We start from the raw sequence: 18,107 nt of genomic DNA, 5'->3' as shown, positions 1-18,107 counted from the left end.
GCCGTACGTGTGACCGCACGTGTCACATTTATAGGAAATGTCCAGAAGAAGCAATCCATGGAGACAGAATGCAGGTTGCTGGCTGCCAGGGGCGGGGAGGAGGTGGGAGTGGAGAGCATGCTGCTTCTAGGTGTGGAGCCAAGGATGGTGGATCAGAATCCCATAGAGGTAGTGGTTTGATGTCGTATCATGACTGTACTAAATGGCACTGATGGGCTCACTTCAAAACAATGAATGTTATGTTCTGTCCGTTTTGCCTCAATGTTTACAAACTGAAAACAAATCACATAGGAGAGAAAAGAAAATGTAAATATCATCTTCTTGACAGTGACATCCATTAAATAACATGATATTTTAAATTTTAGAAAATGAACAACACAAAACCCAACGATCAGTTTTCATGGGTCTGCGTCAGCCATGGGGCTCCTGCCCAGCGACCCAGCTGACCGCCTCCCCTGTGCTTGTCTCTGTTGCAGAAATGGAGAAAACCCGATGCCAACTGGAGAGAGAACACATCCTCGGGACAGCGGGGGTGATGATCCCACAGCGGCCCGGCTTGTTTGTCCCTGAGTGTGACGAGCATGGGCACTACATGCCCACCCAGTGCCACGGCAGCACGGGCCAGTGCTGGTGCGTGGATCGTGATGGTCGGGAGCTGGAGGGCACAAGGACCAGGCCCGGGATGAGGCCCCCATGTAAGTCGGAGGGCAACACTGTACTGGGCTTGGGTCTGAGAAGGGCCTCAGGGACCAGAGTCCCAGTGCCTTTGAGCATCCCTGGGGGTCTTGCCCAGGGCACTGGTGGCACGTTCTGTCTACCCTAAATCAAGCACTGCTCCGCCAGCCCAGACCCCGCTCCCCCCCTCCCTTTCTGCCCTCTGCACCTCTCTTCTCTGTCTCCCTGGTCATGCACCCACCCCCTCCATCTCTCTATCCCCACCTATTCTCTATCCCCCATACCTGTTCTCTTCTCTCTGCACACCTGTCGTGTACAAATGCTAGTGGGACCCACTGCAGCCATCCTGCATGGGTAGCACAGGGTATGTATGCTGTGGGTCCTCTGGGCACACTCCCTGCAGTGGCCTCCTGGCCTTCCGGCTGCGTGCTTTGTGGCAGGCTTGGAAGAGGCCCCCTGAAGGCCTTCCCTGGGAGGTGTGGGGCCGGAAGCAGGGTCGGGGAGACTGAGGTCAGTGGGTCTGTGCTGCTTGGGACCTCTCAGCCTCTATCTAGGATGGATCCCAGCTCTACAATCCTGCTTCTGTCTCAGATGTAGGAGATGGTCATTGTTGCAAGTAATCAAAATCAAACACAATCAGTCCTTGAATCTCCATTTTCTCAATTCAGCTAGTGACCAGCTATTTTCGCAAAGCCGCTAAGAGGCCAAGTGAGTAGGAAATGGTCTTAATTCATGCAGCCAGCATTAACTGAGCTTCCAATGCTGGGATCAGTGCCTCGGGGTCCAGAGGGGTAAGTCACAGCGCCGGCCCCCAGAACCTGGCAGGACAGGTGAACAGGGGCAGGGCAGGGAGAGGAGCTCACCGAGAAACCCAGAGGCTTATGACATTGATGCAGCCAGGTTTGGGATTTAGAAATACAGTGGCTGACGGGTAGAAGCTGAGCTGGAGTGAGTCGCCCCGGCAGGTGCCTAACAGGCAAGCGAATGACCAGCCAGCAGGCCGGCAGGGAGTTTGGAGAGGCGGGATGGATTCCAGAGAGAGAAGAGGTCAGCCCGCCTGGTTCATGTCACTGACTGGTTGCAGTGGGCAGGATAGGCGGGCAGGGGAAAGAAGGGGAAATGGCCCCAGTTAGGACCGTCCGGCTCTCTCTGGTCGGAGAACCGGAGCCAGAGCCCGAGCAATGGAAGGGCCACATCCAGGCCCCTCCCCCTGTAGCCGAGGCAGCCTGTCCCTCCTCAGGACATTCTCTTGTCCTGGGGGGAGCCGGGAGTCATGCCAGCTTCAGGGGCAGCACTTAGGAGGCGAGGCTGACTCTCGGGGAAAACGGGCCCCTGACCCGCGTTCTGTTCCTGAAAGGCGGGGCAGGCTGTGTGTCTGCTCACGGGGCTGGGTCCGCGGGGGCAAGCAGGGCCAGCTTGCTCTGAGAGCCCCTCCAGCCTGGGGAAGCCCAGCATCTTCCCCTGGGGTGTGAACTCCCTGGGTGCAGGGGTTGGGGTGGGGGTCTGTTCTTGCTGTCCTTTTGGTTCATGTGTCCAAAGCAGGGCAGGAGTGGTTACAGTATTTCTGTTCCTAAAGGAAGGCTAAGCCCTTGCTTTGTTTTCGCTTTCCACGTGACCTTTAATATGAACCTCAGGCTTTGCCTTATCACCTTCACAAACGCCCTTTGTGGTCTTTCCGCTCCTTGTGTTTTTAGAGGTACAGTGAGCATTGTGTGGTTGTGCCGTTTGTGGTGCCATGAAGGTGGCTTGACCCCGGGCGAGTGTGTGTGTGTGTGTGCGCCCACGCGCGTGCATTGGTGTGTGTGTTCCTGCTGCACGCAGGCCTTGCTCACTGACCTCTCCTGACACCCAGGTTTGAGTACAGTGGCTCCCCCGATTCACCAAAGACCCTCCGTTCCTACCGCTGTGATCCCCCTGCCGCCTGGGACCCACTTACTCTTCGCTCAGACAGGGAAGATTGAGCGCCTCCCCCTGGAAGGAAGCAGCTTGCAGAAGACAGAAGCCAGGACGCTGCTGCATGCCCCGGTGAGTGCTGGCTAACCGCCCTGCTTCAGGGACCTGGAAAATCAAGCCCGGGGTCGTTAGACCAGCCCCAGGCCTTGACCCCTGGACTCGGGAGCCTCGGGATTTCCATGGGGCCCCCAGCTGTCATCTCTGAATGGGGCCACTTGAGCTGCCCTCCCATCAGGAGGGGATGAGGCAGAAGCAGGAAGGCCTTTCGGAGACCACCGTGGCGTCTGACCCCGTGCGTGGGGCATCGTGGAGTTGGTGTCTCATCTGGGTGCCTCTCCCAGGTCCCACCTTGCCGTACCGAGTTAGCGCGGTGGCTCAGGTTTGGCACATTGGTCCTAGAGCCTCGTATCTGCCCCGAGGCAAAAACAGCCTTCAGCTTTGAGCTTTTCAAAGCATCAAAGATGCATTTTGTGAGCGGGGGACTTTTGTCTGTTCGAGGTTGAACACTTCTTTTTTTTTTTTTTTTTTTAAGATTTTATTTATCTATTTTTGCAAGAGAGAGAGAACAAGCACACACCAGATGGGGTGGTGTATGTAGAGGGAGAAGCAGGCTCGCCGCTGAGCTGGGAGCTCAGTGTGGGGCTCGATCCCAGGACCCTGGGATCATGACATGAGCCAAAGGCAGATGCTCAATCCACTGAGCACCCCCAGCCTCTCTAGGGTTGGACGCTTCTGAAAAGCCATTTAGTTTCATCTGCCATCCTGACCACCCCCTCGGCAAGAAACCTGGCCTGAGACCTGGGGGCTTCCAGCACAACTTGGTCAGGGTTGCCAGGGCTGAGGGAGACCCTCAAGTCCCATAAGGAGCGAAGAAGCTTTTCACAACCTGTTGTCATTAGCCTTGATCGGACTATTCCGATCATATTCCTGCCCTACACAAAACCTTCCGATGGGTTCTCCCTTCACCCAGAATAAAACCCAGTTCTTTCCATGGCCCCCAGCCACTTCTCGCACCCCATTCCCTGTCACTGTGCACCCCTGGCCCCCACCAGCTTCAGCCGTCCAGCCTTCTGTCTGTCCGAGACACGCCACACACATCCCGGTCTTTGAGCCTTTGCACTTACCGTCCCCGTGCCTGGAGTCCTCACCCTCCCCAGCACTTGTGCAGTGCCGTTCCTCACCTCATCCCACTTCTGTTGGCACGGCACCTCTCTGGGAAGCTGTCCTGGCCGTGTCCACACTGCTGTCTTCCTGTCCTGCTTTGTCTTTACCTTAGCACTGCTGGATACGTTATATAACAACATACATGTCTGTATCTGATGAATCTGTTCCCACTAGGAAGTAAGCTCCTGAGACCAGCAACCGCTGTCTCTGTCACGGACATGCCTGTTTCCCAGTGCTGGGTACTAGAGCCAAAACAGTGTTTGGCACGCGAAGACTGTTTGCAGAATTAAGTGATCGTTGTGTTCTTCCGCTGCCTCTCGGAAGCATAAATCTCTTCGGGGTCAATCATCATTCTTCCTTCGTGACCTCTGGCGCATGCGCTCAGGGTGCGGGAGGGGGTTGAGCCCCCTGTGACAGTCCTGATCGCCCAAGTCAAAGGCAGAGCCCCAATGTCAAGTGAGGCTGTGAAAAGCAAAACACTGAGGTAGGACGAGTGGAGGGGGGGGGACCCTGAAACAGCAGGATCAACGTTCACCGAGTTCTTTTATTGTGTGTGTCTTTGGTGTAGTTTTACCGTTTTCACCACTTCAACGCGATGACGCAACGGGCACCCCCATCCACCCTTCATCCCACAGAAACACTGTCCCCATTAAATAATAGCCCCATCTTTCACCAGCCTTTGGCAACCATGAGTCTACTTGTTGTCTCTATGGATTTGACTCATTCATATTCATAGGAATCCTATGGTATTTATCTATCCGTCCCCTATGGTATTTATCTATCCGTCCGTGGTGTGGCAGGTGTTGGAATTTCCTTCCCTTTTTTTTTTTTTAAGATTTTATTTATTTATTTGACAGACAGAGATCACAAGGAGGCAGAGAGGCACGCAGAAAGGGGGGGGAGGCAGGCCCCCTGCTGAGCAGAGAGCCCGATGAGGAGCTCGATCCCAGGACCCTGGGATCATGACCTGAGCTGAAGACAGAAGTTTAACCCACTGAGCCACCCAGGAGCCCCGAATTTCCTTCCTTCTTAAGCTGAATAATATTTGTGGCACAGACCGAGCACTCTTGGTTCATGCATTTTTCATCGATGGACACTTGGGCCACTTCCACCCGTTGGCTGTCTTGAGCAATGCTGGTGTGAACATGGGTGTACACATTTCTGTTCAAGTCCCTGCTGTCTCTCTTTTTGACCATAAACCAGGCCTGGAATTTCCAAATCATATGGTAATTCTGCAGATTTTTAAAAAATTTTTTGAGGAACTGCCATACTGTTTTCCTTAGTAGCTGCACCATTTTACATTTCTGCCGGCAGAGTACAAAGATTCCAATTTCTCAACCTTCTTGTCAACACTTACTATCTTCTGGTTTTTAATAGTAGCCATCCTAATATGAGTGAAGCGGGGTCTTATTGTAGTTTTGATTTGCGTTTCTCTAATGAGGGATAGTCTCATGTTCTCATGTACTTATGGGCCATCTGTGTGTCTTCTTTGGTAAAATGTCTACTCGTATCCTTTGCCCATTTCGTAGCTGGCTGGCTTGTTGTTACAGAGTGGTAGGATTTCTTTATATATTCATTTTGCGTTTCTATAGGTATTTTAGAGTAAGCTTGTTTCTACCAAAGGGGGAAAAAAGCCTACTGGGATTTTGATCTCGATGGCACTGAATCTCTAACTCTGTTTAGGAAAAAAATGATATCTTAGTGATATTAAACCTTACAATCCATTAGACTAATTTTTCTCTTCATTTATTTGAGTCTCCTTATTTTCAGTCTGTGATGTTTTATAATATTCAGTATAGTATCTTACATATTTAAAAATATTTGTTCTTAAATATTTCCATGCTATTTTTTTGGTGCTATTATAAATGTTACTTACTTTTTGCTACTATGTAGAAATACCATTATATATTGATCTTGTGCCCTGCAACCTTGGACTGAATTCAGTTGGTAGTTACAATAGTTTTATAGATTCCCCAGGATTTTCTACATAAACCATCAAATTGTCTTAGAGTGGTTTCACCTCTTCCTTTCAAATATTTCTGTATTTTTAAAAACAGATTTTATTTATTTAATTAAGAGAGAGAGTGTGTGTATGCACATGTGCACAAAAGAGAGAGAGAGAGAAAGAATGAATGCATGAGCAGGGGAGGGGGGCACAGGGGGAAGCTGACTCCCCGATGAGCAGGGAACCTACCTCCAGGGCTCAATTCAAGGACCTGGAGATCATGATCTGAGCTGAAGGCAAACACTTAGCCGACAGAGCTACCCAGGTGCCCTATTTGTGTCTTTTTTTTAAAAAGATCTTTAGGTAAGTAAAAATTTCTTAGATATATAAAAAGCATTAGTCATAAGAGAAACAATAATAAATCTAAATAAATATTTTAAACTTTTGTTTTTTTGAAGAACGCCATTAAGAAAATGAAAATAAAACAAAACAAAAACAAGAAAGTGAGAAAACAAACTATATAATGAGTGGAAATATATATACACCTACACACACATACATATATATGTATAATGCAAAAGATTTTCATCCGAACTACATAAAGAACTCCTACACCTTAATAATAAACATTTTTAAGTAGACTAAAGACTTAAAGACACTTCATTAAAAAAGGTGTCCATGGGGCACCTGGGTGGCTCAGTCAGTTGGGCGCCTGCCTTCAGCTCAGGTCATGATCCCAGGGTCCTGGGACCAAGCCACATGTTGGGCTCTCTTTTCAGTGGAGAGTCTGCTTCTCCCTCTCCTTCTGCTCCACCTCCTGCTTGTGCTCATTCTCTCCCTCCCTGTCTCTCTTTCACTGTCTGTCAAATAAATAAAATCTTTAAAAAAAAAAAAAAAAGTTGTCCAGATGCCTGTAAGCACATGAAAGATTCCCACCATCATTGGTGACTCAGATGCTAGTGAGTGGCCATTCTTATGCTGTCTGTACTTCCAGGATAAAGTCATCATTGGACTGGCCTTCGACTGTGTGGACAAGATGGTTTACTGGACCGACATCAGTGAGCCTTCCATTGGGAGAGCCAGTCTGCATGGTGGAGAGCCAACCACCATCATTCGACAAGGTGGGCAAGCAAACACCACTCTCCCTTCTTGGTTTGGCTTCTGGCAGCCCAAGTGGCTCTTGGGGAAGAGCAGAAGGGGTGTGTGGTTGCATACAGGATATAGGGATTTGAGTGGGGCTGGGTTCTTGGCCTCAACACCACCCTTTCCAGCCTTCTCTAAAAAGTCCTCCAAGGACTCATCATGAAATCGTGAACACCTTATCTAGGATTTATTGCTAGCCTAAGAAGAATAAAATTAAAACTGGCTGTTGAGCCTAGAATTGATTCTCAGAATGTCTGCCTTATGGTATATGCTCCATTAGGCAGCTGCATCATAAAGTCAGGAGGATTACAAGCATATTGGCAAACATTATCCCTGATGGTTGTCTCTTCCCAAGACAGTTTTCAAGTCAGAAGCTATCACTTAACCCTATGACATCGCGGTGGGGGGGCCTTTTCTCCCTTACCCGCATGGCACTCTCTCAGACCGCCTATGACCGAGTACAGCAGAGCAGGCTGAGCTTTCACAGGTATCCTTCCAGTTTTAGTTGCATCACTGATAACACAGCGCATAACACTTTGGCACAGTCCACCCCTCGACATTTAACCTCGATTCCTTAACTTATAGAGGTCAATTTAAGTCAAGGACTCTTTTCGTTGTTGTAATGTCTACTTTCAACAAGTCATGACTATTTTATGTGGATATGTTTTATCAAGATTATAAAGACCCAAGGACCTGCACAGATTCCCCTTTACTGAAAAGGTCAAATGTTACATATTGCTAAGTCAGTAACTCATCCGCTGGCTTGCAGGTATTTTCAATCAAAAGACGCTGTCTGTCATGCCAGTGACAGGTCTTGTATAACATCATCTTGCTTCCTCTGTGAGCTCTCAAATCAAAGATACACCTTCAAAATGTTTGAGCCTCATTTGGTATTTCTTTCAACTTAGGGCTGAATGTTGCTTTCCCAATTTCCAATTTAATATCTCCATAAAAATTGATATTCTGGAAGGGTCCCTGTGTCTGTGGAACAGCCTGTGCGGCAGTTTCCTTTGTTTTGTTTTTTCCCTTCCTTGGCTCCTTCATAAAAGCTGATGCAGCAGGAGCAGGAATCAATATGAGGTTGAGTTAAACACGTCTAGCTTTGGACATAGATCCCACATCCTTTTCTAGAAGTCAAGGTGCTGCTTAAATAATGTCTGCCAGTTTTCATGGTTTGGTGTAATGAGCAGAATTTTGAAAATGCCTTTTTGTGTCTTCTCTCTGTGTGTGTGTTAAAAATGTTGCTGTTTTCTTTGGTTTGACTTGCGAACCCAGTGGAAGAGGGGAGTAGGTCATCACTGCTATTTCCTGTTGCTTCTGGAACTAATAATCATCCAAGAAAGCTTTAAACTCAGTAAGAAACATTCCAGGCAGAAGTCCACTGGGAAAATAAAGAATGAAACTAGAATGTGACCTTTGTAGAGGAAAGATCACTGGGGATAAATTTTCTTTTATTTAAAAAGAGAGAAAGAAATTTCCACGTCAGTACAGGTTGGTGCCTTGCTAGTGAGTGAAGGTAGAGTGAGGAGCTCTTCTTTATTTCATGCTGTCCGAATGCTAAGCATCTCTCTCCTTCCTTGAGTTAAACTAACCAAATATCTTTAATAAGTCTCATAATCTGTTCCCTCATGATGTAAGCAGTCCGGAAAATACTGCCTTGCTGTCTTGCCTTCTTGCCCTGACTGCACAGTAAAGGATGAGGTTTTCCAGACCCTTCTTTGGCATGATAGTTCAAGAGGAAGTATTTTCCCGGGTATATCTGGGTGGCTCAGTTGGTTAAATGACTGCCTTTGGCTCTGGACTGAGTCCCAGGGTCCTGGGATCGAGCCCCATGTCGGGCTCCCTGCTCAGTGGGGAGCCCGCTTCTCTCTCTCCTGCTCCCCCTGCTTGTGTTCTGTCTCTCACTGTATCTTTCTGTCAAATAAATAAAATATAAAAAAGAAGAAGAAGAAGAAGAAGAAATATTTTCCTGGTTGGAGAAGGAAGTTTGATTGCTCTTGGGTTCAAAGTCGGGACCAGAGCTGTTCATAAGGAGACAAAATGACACAGGGTTTCTGGGTGCCCCTGGGTGTCTTGTGAAATAGTGCCATTGAACAGCCTTTCTTTCCCCCTGTCTGAGTGCACCAGTGTCACTGGCAGAGGACGTGCTCATCCCAGATATACCCCAGAATGATTTATTCTGGTTTTTGTCTGAAAGACACAAGAGGTCTGCAGAGGTCAGTCTCGCTGCCCCTTCTCCACTAGGGATATGGGAAGTATTGTAATACCTCACAGATCTCTACTTCTGGTTTGAATAATAAAAACCTTGTTCAAGGACTATTCCTCATTCTTAATAAACTTGCCCTGGCAAGGGTCCTTTCTGGGGGGTGGGGCTTTGGTGTTTCCAAGGTCCAGTCAAGGTCATGTTAGGCGCCGAGGGAAGGCTGCTGTGAGAGAGCTGAGGGTATGAACCACTTACCCATTGACAAAGGAGCACATGATTCCTCAGATGCTGAGGGAGGATTTCCTCCAACCGGATTCCTTGGGTTAGGGTAGCTCTATCCTGGACCACTTCCCCTGTTGGCTTCCAGCCGTACTAAGTGACCTTCATCTCTCAAATCAGTAAGAGAACAGAATCCTAAGTGACAAGTAAAACCCTGGATTGGGATCTAATGTTTAATTTGCTTTTATACATCGTCAGGGAATCAGTGCAGCCTGGAACTTGTGGTGAGGTTAGATGGGCACTGAAGGCTCGTACTGCAGCTGGCTTGCCGTGTGGCAACCCTGGCTGCAAAGTCAGTCACTGACAAGCTAGTAAGGACTCTGGGAGTGTTACTTGTGATCACCCCTTCTTTGTACTTCTAATACTTGCAGAAAAGAAATAACAGCTATGATTTCTTGCTATTACTTCTCTGAGGTGACCCTTTTCCCCCAATAACTAATGACTAAGGCAAATTTGTTTTCTTCCATCTCTGGCAGTTCTCCTACCCCCATGGACTCCAGCCACCCACAAGTACATATAGTCCACTTCAAGCCGTGTCCAGTCTTCCTTTATACTCATGTGCTGGTCCCTCTGTCTGGCAGCCCTCAACTAGGATCTTTGCCGGGCAAGCTCCTACTGGTCCTTTGGGAGCCAGTTTCACGTGTCACCTCCCCTAGAAATCCTTCCTGGGTCTCCCCAGGCTGAGTCCGGTGTCTGCCTCCACGTTCCCATAAAATCAGAACTCCGTCTGAATTACGAGAGCTTACAAGCTCCCGGAAGCCAGGGCCACAGCTGAGGTGTGATAGTGGGCTTGGTTCCCAACGTGGTACCCAGGGTAGGTGTCTGCCAAGTCAATGAACGACATTTTTTAATTCATCACTTTGAATGTTGGTTAACTTATCACAACGAGCATTCCACATTCTCTTTTGTTTTCCCAAAGTCCAAGGATTGAACACTGTGTGAAATAACACCGAGTAATCAGAAAAAAACCAGAAGTGTCATGTGTTTGGTTCTAGATCTTGGAAGTCCAGAAGGCATCGCCCTTGACCATCTTGGCCGCAACATTTTCTGGACGGATTCTCACTTGGACAGAATAGAAGTTGCAAAGCTGGATGGTACTCAGCGCCGGGTGCTGTTTGACACCGACCTGGTGAACCCCAGAGGCATCGTGACCGACTCCGTGCAGGGGTAACCTGGTGTCCATCTGGGCGCGTCTAGTCTGTTTGCTGCTGCTCTTTAATATAGTCTCAAGCGTCAGTCTCTAACTCTGGCACTACTCTCCTGACATGAGGGCCTCGTAGGATGAACAAGTCCCAGTAGGTGGCTTAGAGATATGCACAGGGAAACGCCAGGACGTTGATCCCTGTTCCCCGCAACTGTGGACTTGATCCCCTGCTGCCCCCCTAAGACTTTTAGGAAGGGGCTCTGTAAGTCGGCAGCTCAGAAGTTGGTTATTTCCCTTTGAGTTGAATGTGGATCAGTACCTGAGTTGTACCAACCCTGGAAGGGTATCAAGCAGCATCGATATCCCTGGGGCTCAGGCCGACATACCATGGGCCCCCAGAAGACCCCTTCCCGGGTTTTGTCATCCCATCGATGCTTTCTTTCTTGCTCCCTACAGCAATCTTGAATCTTACACACAAGGCCCCTCCGTGCCTTCACACTTTGACCCCTTCCCTGCGAGGCCACATCCCTAGTTCTGTGGCCCCATGCCCACCTCCCTCGTGGCCGGTGCTGTGCCACCCTGTGTAGGGACAGCAGACAGGACCTCCCACGTGTTTGTCTCGGTTGTGGTGTTCTGTCTTGGGCTCTATTTTTGAACTGCTTTCAGCGGATTAACATGAGATGGAACATGTCAGTTGTGTTGAAGGGAAGGGAAGTCACCAGTAACAGAGTATCCAAATCCAAACAAAGAGCCAACTCCAAGTCTTCTTGCAAAGGACCTGTCTTAGCGCCTCCAGACCGTTTTCGCCATCCCGTGTTTGAACGTCTGCTGATGTCTTCGTTGTGGTTTCTTTTAAACCTGCTTCCGTAGACGTCTCACCCACTGTCGTTACTCCCCTGCCTCTTTCCCTTCCTTTTCCTCTTCTAGGAATCTTTACTGGACGGACTGGAACAGAGATAGCCCCAAAATTGAAACTTCGTACATGGATGGGACGAACCGGAGGGTTCTCGTGCAGGAGGACCTGGGCTTGCCTAACGGGCTGACGTTCGATGCCTACTCGTCTCAGCTCTGCTGGGTGGACGCAGGTGACCCAAAGCCCCAGGCCTGACTCCTGGGGTTGGAACAGTGCTTTATTTTTCTTTAAACTTTTATTCCTACCCACGGTGGGCTGGTGTCTGTAATGGGGAAGACAGTATGAGAGAGCTCTTTTGTTCCCCGCCCCCCCAAGAATTGCTTCCCGTCTTTGCTCTGCAACGTATGGTTTCTCTAGGCTTGATGCTCACTGTCTAGGGCGAGTTCTCAGTCTTCTCCGTCGGGGGTTAGCACCTCTAGGCCGCAGGCGGGGTCCAGCCCACCACCTGCTTTGGTACCACCCGGGTCTTATAAGTGGTTTTTACATTTTTCAATGTTACATTTTAAGAGGTTACATAAATGCTTCTGTGTCCTCAGTTTTGCCTCTTGGCCCACAAAACCTAACTTAATTACCATCTGGCCCTTGGAGAAAAAGTGTGCTGACCCCTAGAGCCTGTCCTCATCCTAATGTTATCCGTTACGCAATTCATGACTTACATTCCTCTCGCTCGCATCTGTCCCTCGGGGCACAGGCAGGACTTGGAGCCGAGGAAGAGAAAAGCATGCGGTCCTGCTTTCCGCTCCGGCCCTGGGGTGTCCCTCAGGCAAGGGATATGGGTGGGTGCTGCATAGGGAAGCAAGGTCAGCCGTCCCCCACGTGTCTGTGGAGCCCCTGCGCTGTTCGCAGCTGTCAGCTGCCATGGAGGGTGGGGGGCTGCGAGGAGGGCAATCTTGTGACTGGAGCAGGGGCTCTGAGGGCGAGGAGGGAAGGCCTGGGAGGCTTCAGGGGGGCAGGGACTTGAGCAAGATCTGGGGAGTGTCATCAGTCCTACTATGTCCCCAGGCACTCTGGGAGTGGGTGGGAGCAAGGAAGGGCCCCTCGGCTCCAGCCCACGTCAGGACCAGATCTGGGTGCTCCCCCCCGACCCCCGTAGAGGTGGGGATTGACCAGGCAGAGAGAAAGCTTTCCACTGTCAAGAAGAGCAGGTCACGTGTATTCTCTAGGATCTGTTATCGTCGTGCTGACTCCTCTCACCCTTGCCCTCCTTACTCATCGTGACACAAAGGGGCCGTGTCTCGTATACACAATGAACGCCTTGTTTTCGCCCCACACAGGCACTAGTCGGATGGAGTGTCTGAAGCCCGGCCAGTCGGGCCGACGCAAGGTTCTCGAAGGGCTCCAGTACCCTTTCGCGGTCACCAGCTATGGGAAGCATCTGTATTACACGGACTGGAAGACGTATGTCAGCGGGGGCCTGGGAGGTGGCCCTGCCACCCTGTCTCTGCGAGGCCAAGCCCTCCCTGGGGGGGACTCTTAGCATGACCTTCCAGCGTCCAGAGATGCCTGCCCTCTGCCTCGCCCTTCCAGTTGTCAGGAGAGGAGGGTGAAGGAGTTCGGGGGCTGAGGGCGCCTTGGGGGCAGGAGGTGCCGTTTATTCGTCTGTTTGCTCCTGGATGGGCACCTCCTCAGACTTCTGGAGCATGTCTGTTCTGTCCTAGTGAGCTGGCCCAGGGACCCCCGGCGGGTGGGCTCCATGCCCCTGCTGTGCCCCTACTTCCTTTTGCTTCTAAGGCTGCAGTGTTCCCACAGCCCGTGCTCCCACCCTTTCCTGCACAAAGGAGGGGTCAGACCACGCCAGCGGCTGCAGCCAGGGCCATCTGGAGAGAAAGCCATTTCCCCAGCTTGGAATTTAGAGCGGAGGGGAGAGCTTCGCTAACCTTTGTCCCATTTTAAGCAGTCAGAGAGACGCAGGCTTGTCACTCCGCAAGAGGAGGAGGGGGGATGGCTGGGAGGAGCTCAGGCCAGCGTGTCCCTGTGTGGCCTCCGGTTTGTCCCCCAAACCACAGAAGACAGAAGGTTCGAGCCAGCCGATGTGCCTTTAACTTCCGCCTTTTGGTGTTCCGCAGGAATTCCGTGGTCACCATAGATCTTGCGATTTCCAAAGAGATCGATATCTTCCAGCCCCTCAAGCAGACCCGGCTCTACGGAGTCACCACGGCCCTGTCTCAGTGTCCTCAAGGTAACCCACGTGGGCTCTTCCTGTTCAGGGGCTGGGAGGGCCCTGGCCTGCAAGCCCACAGCCCCGGCCGCTACCTGTCTGGCCCCTCGCAGCCCTGACCACGGGGCAGGAGAGACCCCGTCCCTTCCATCATGGGTCTTCATTATTTAGTGGCTGAGCCAAGTGGAAAACGCTAGGGGACGAGGCAGGGAGGGACAGTGGACTGGGGGAGGGAAAGCGCACGTCTCGGGCTGGTCTAGAAGTAAGTGGTCTTCGGGTTCCAAACAGGAACATCCGTGTTACCATCTCTCCTGCTTTAAAAAGTCTGTCCGTGGGGCGCCTGGGTGGCTCAGTGGGTTAGAGCCTCTGCCTTCAGCTCAGGTCATGATCCCAGAGTCCTGGGATCGAGTCCCGCATAGGGCTCTCTGCTCAGCAGGGAGCCTGCTTCTTCCCCCTGCCCCTGCCTGCCTCTCTGCCTACTTGTGATCTCTGTCTGTCAAATTTAAAAAAAAAAAAAAAAAAAAAAAAAAGTCCGTCCACGTGGCCCCCCAGCCACGGTACTCATCGCTGCTCCTAACAGTCCCAAACGCACCCAGGGAGCTTCGTGCCAGAGCCGGGTGCCTCGCACACGGCAGCCCTGCGTGCTCAGGCTGGGTGCTCCTTCGTTCCCTTGTCCTTGTAGCAGCCCCGCGAGGTGGGCACCAGGCTTGTGCCCATTCCATGCATAGGGAAAGCCGAAGCCATGGGCCAGAGGTGTGCGGCTCACAGAGGCACGGTGGGGGCTGAGCTGGGCAGCCCGGCTCCAGAACCTGCTCTCCCTGAGCTCCCCGGCTCCCACCGCCACACCCCCTTCCCCTGGCCCAGTGCAAAGCCGAGGGGACAAGAGAGACACTGCACACTTTGTGCTTGGAAATCCAGCCCCCAGTTGTGCGTTACGATCTAAACCAGAGAAGCCTTCCCAGGTCCCGTTCAGCAGCTTTGGTGGTAAATCTGCACGGTCCCCGGCTCAGGAACCTCTAAATGATAGTCTTGCCCACCTGGCAAATCCTAGTGAGGATTCCCTGTTCCTGCAGCAGCCATGTGCTCGGCCCCCTGGAAACCAAAAAGGGGGCTCATAGGGGGCTGCTCTCTCAGGGGAAAGTTGAGCTGATTTCTGCCTTTTCCAGGTCACAACTACTGCTCAGTGAACAATGGTGGCTGCACCCACCTTTGCTTGGCCACCCCTGGAAGCAGGACCTGCCGTTGCCCCGACAACACGCTGGGGGTCGACTGTATCGAGCGGAAATGAAGACGAGAGTGCCTCATTCCCTCTGGACATATTCAACACCCTGCTTGAAAGGGTCCAGACTGAAAACTATCTGACCTGGTGGCCACCACGCCCAGGTCCTACCCAGCCTGAGCCCCAACAGTGTTCCCCTCACTGTCCCCCGAAACATATGCCCTGGGCTTCTAGAATGGGAAAGCCTCTTCCCCTGCACACAGAAAACCCTCCTGAGGGAGGACTATATGCCCGTACCAGTGCTCTGGAACCTTTCCCCAACTTCGCACCCCAGTGGTGAGGGGAGCCTCCCCAGGCCTGAACTGTCCTCTCTGTGGCCTTATGAGCTCAGCCTCACTCTGACACACCTGCCATCCTGTTATCTCCCTGACACACCAGCCAGGGCCACCAAGGCGAGCCTGTGAATGAAGGAGGGCGTTACCCCTCCCCCTCTTTGCCCTTGGTGCTCTGATTTCCCTCCCCACACCCCTGGCTTTTCCCTGAGTTATGTCCCACCTGAATCCTGCCCAAGACCCCCATCACAGTGAGCAAACCTTGCCCCTCGATCAAAACCCACCCTGTCTTAGGGCTGCGTGGACACTTGTGGGCCGTGAGGAGCAGCCCCTCCCAGAAAAGTGACTGGCATTTCAGCAGTAGCCTCTGATAAGCAAAGCCTTCAGTCAAGAGTATCTGGTGGTAGGAATTTCAAGGTGTGGAGTCAGGTGCTTGAGGGTAAGGATTGTTTGGAAGTGCTTCCTTGAGTTACACCAATGGTGACAAGCGTATTCCTCTTTGTGCAAAGCACTTGGATCCCAGCATCTGGTCTCTTGAGTGGCCTGGCCCCGTGGCTGGCACCGATCCCCCCTCCCTCACTTTAGGCATAGCAGGGGGCTGGTAGGCCTCCCCCAAGTTGATGACCTCCCCCTAGACCTTCCCCACCCTCCCCCGCCTGTGAGAGCTGACCGCCAGTCACCAAGAGCTCACTTCTCTGTCTCTCCCTCTGCTCATGGTCTTGCTGGCAGTCTTCTCATCGAAGAAGACCAGATCGTGTATTTATACCCCTGACCCAGACCCTCAATTGCTCCTCGGTGTCATTAAAGAGACCGCTGCCCTCTGTCATGCTGATGTGTTTAAAAACATCTCTAGGCCAGATGAGTAGCTAATGTTACCTTTTATCAGCTGTATCCCAGAGTTGCAAAATAACAGGAATTTTTAATTGAAAGCTGGACATCAGGTGTCAGAGTCAGGAAAGGTTAGGGTAAGGGAGTAGCGAAGGCACAGCGGAAAGTCTCACAAAGATTGGTCAAGAGGAAAGAGTAGAGAGGGCTATTTAACAACAGCAACGAGAAAAGCTCCTTAATAATCCCAAAGAAAAAATGGTACCTTTTGCCAAAGAACACTTAACACTTGAGGACATGGAAGAATTTGCTTGTTTTTCCCCTTGGGGCAGAGCTCCTTGCCTTTATCTGCAAAGCTCAGCGAGCTCATTCCTCCCCGCCCACCCCTCCCCACATTGTCCTCATCTGCTTCAGCAATGCAGTGGCGCCTGGACGGGGAAAAGAGCCTTTCCCTGAATAAATGGAGTTTGTTGTGAGAGCCAAATATATCCCCCCAAATCACATGATTTGGGGAATACATGGGTCTTTTATCCAGCCCAGCTCCCTGAATTAGTTTTGCTTTTTTTTTTTTATGTATTTATCATTCCATATCAAGCCCTCTATATCAAATGTTTGTCATGATTTTGTATAGTGTTTATAACTTTTATTCATTTTACTAGATTCATTCTAAAAGCGTCAAATGGTCAATTCTTAAACTGTGGAACCCACTGAAGGTGCTTATTAACTGTTCCCCCAGATTTATACAAGTATTGGATGATTCCTTAAGTTTACAGTTGTACAAATATCAGTACGGGAAATTAAACAATTTTTTTTTGTTGTTAAAAAAATCTTTATCTTGTTTGAATGAAAGGACTTACTGTTGGGTGATTTGTGATGAGATGATAGCTGTTTAATAATCTGAATATAGAATTACCGTATCCAGCAATTCCACTTCTAAGTCTACAGCCGAGGGAATTGAAGTCAGGCTCAAACAGCTACTTGTCCACCACTGTTCACAGCGGCATTTTCTCATAACCGAAGGTAGAAACAGCCCAGGTGCCACTGATAGACGAAAGAATAAGTAAGTGTCGTACTCCTGTGATGCAACATTCGGCCATGAAAAGGAAGGAAGTCCCAGCACGTTGCAGCATGGATGTAATCCAAAATCACTGCTGAGTGAGATACACCAGCACCAGGAGCAACTATTACCCGATTCCGTGTATGTGAGGTCCCTCGATTAGGCAAGTTCACGGAAACCAAAGGTAGACTCGGTGTCACCGGGGCTGGGGGCAGGAGAAGGGAGAGAAATCACTTAATGGTTTCAGAGTTTTTATTTAGGGTCATTGGGAGAGTTTGGGATATAAACAGCATTGTGATACTCAATGCCACTGAAATGCACACTCAAAAATGGTTAAAATGGCAAATTTTATCACATGTCCCATATATATATATTCTACCACAACTTTAAAAAATTAAGAATATAACATATATTCTTAATATATATATTGATTAATTTTATATAAATAATATAATATATATTCTTAATATAAAATAATATACCAAGAACTGTTAAATGTGCACTTTATCTTTTTTTTTTAAGATTCTATTTATTTGATAGAGATCACAAGTAGGCAGAGAGGCAGGCAGAGAGAGAGGTGGAGGCAGGCTCCCTGCTGAGCAGAGAGCCTGATGCGGGGCTCGATCCCACGATCCTGAGTCATGACCCGAGCTGAAGGCAGAGGCCTAACCCACTGAGCCACCCAGGCACCCCTAAATGTGCACTTTAAATAAGTCAATTGTATGGCATGTGAGGTATACCTCAGTATAGTTTTTTTTTTTTTAATCACTGTAATTAAAGAAAGAAAAAAAAACTTGTGACCGAAATTGGCCAAGTGCTGATCACGTGGTAGTTGGCTACATTCAAAAGATTCCAAGATTCTGGTCTGGATACTTCCGTGAAAGGACTTTGCCAGTAGAAGTAGTTATAGTTATTAGTTACCTATAGTTATTAGCGACCTAAAAACGGAGATTTTTATCCTGCACAATGCAGGTGGGCCCTGACAGCCAGAAGAGGAAGGTAGAAGAATCAATTAAGGCAAAAACACAAAGCAGGCAAGATGAGGCTGAAAGGTAGGAAGGACGCCACTGGCCATCGGGTGTCTTCAGAGTGGAGCA

General features: G+C 50.0%; 1 protein-coding gene across 1 annotated transcript in view; it reads left to right on the top strand.

The window, feature by feature from the left end:
• Positions 1-16,780, top strand: part of NID1 (nidogen 1) — an 81,067-nt gene extending 64,287 nt beyond the window's left edge. The window contains exons 13-20 of the mRNA XM_004777759.3: positions 477-695; positions 2,528-2,700; positions 6,732-6,858; positions 10,358-10,529; positions 11,434-11,591; positions 12,694-12,817; positions 13,486-13,598; positions 14,744-16,780. Of these exons, the coding sequence (XP_004777816.1) occupies positions 477-695; positions 2,528-2,700; positions 6,732-6,858; positions 10,358-10,529; positions 11,434-11,591; positions 12,694-12,817; positions 13,486-13,598; positions 14,744-14,865 (1,208 nt within the window). The 3' untranslated portion in view covers positions 14,866-16,780. The remainder of the gene's footprint in view (positions 1-476; positions 696-2,527; positions 2,701-6,731; positions 6,859-10,357; positions 10,530-11,433; positions 11,592-12,693; positions 12,818-13,485; positions 13,599-14,743) is intronic.
• Positions 16,781-18,107: the final 1,327 nt, after the last annotated feature.

The sequence above is a fragment of the Mustela putorius genome, unplaced genomic scaffold (assembly GCF_011764305.1).
Source record: "Mustela putorius furo isolate JIRA1106 unplaced genomic scaffold, ASM1176430v1.1 tig00001075_pilon_pilon_pilon, whole genome shotgun sequence".
Classification (NCBI taxonomy): domain Eukaryota; kingdom Metazoa; phylum Chordata; class Mammalia; order Carnivora; family Mustelidae; genus Mustela; species Mustela putorius.
Note: the sequence above shows the minus strand (reverse complement) of the source record. Positions and strands in the feature narration are given on the sequence as shown.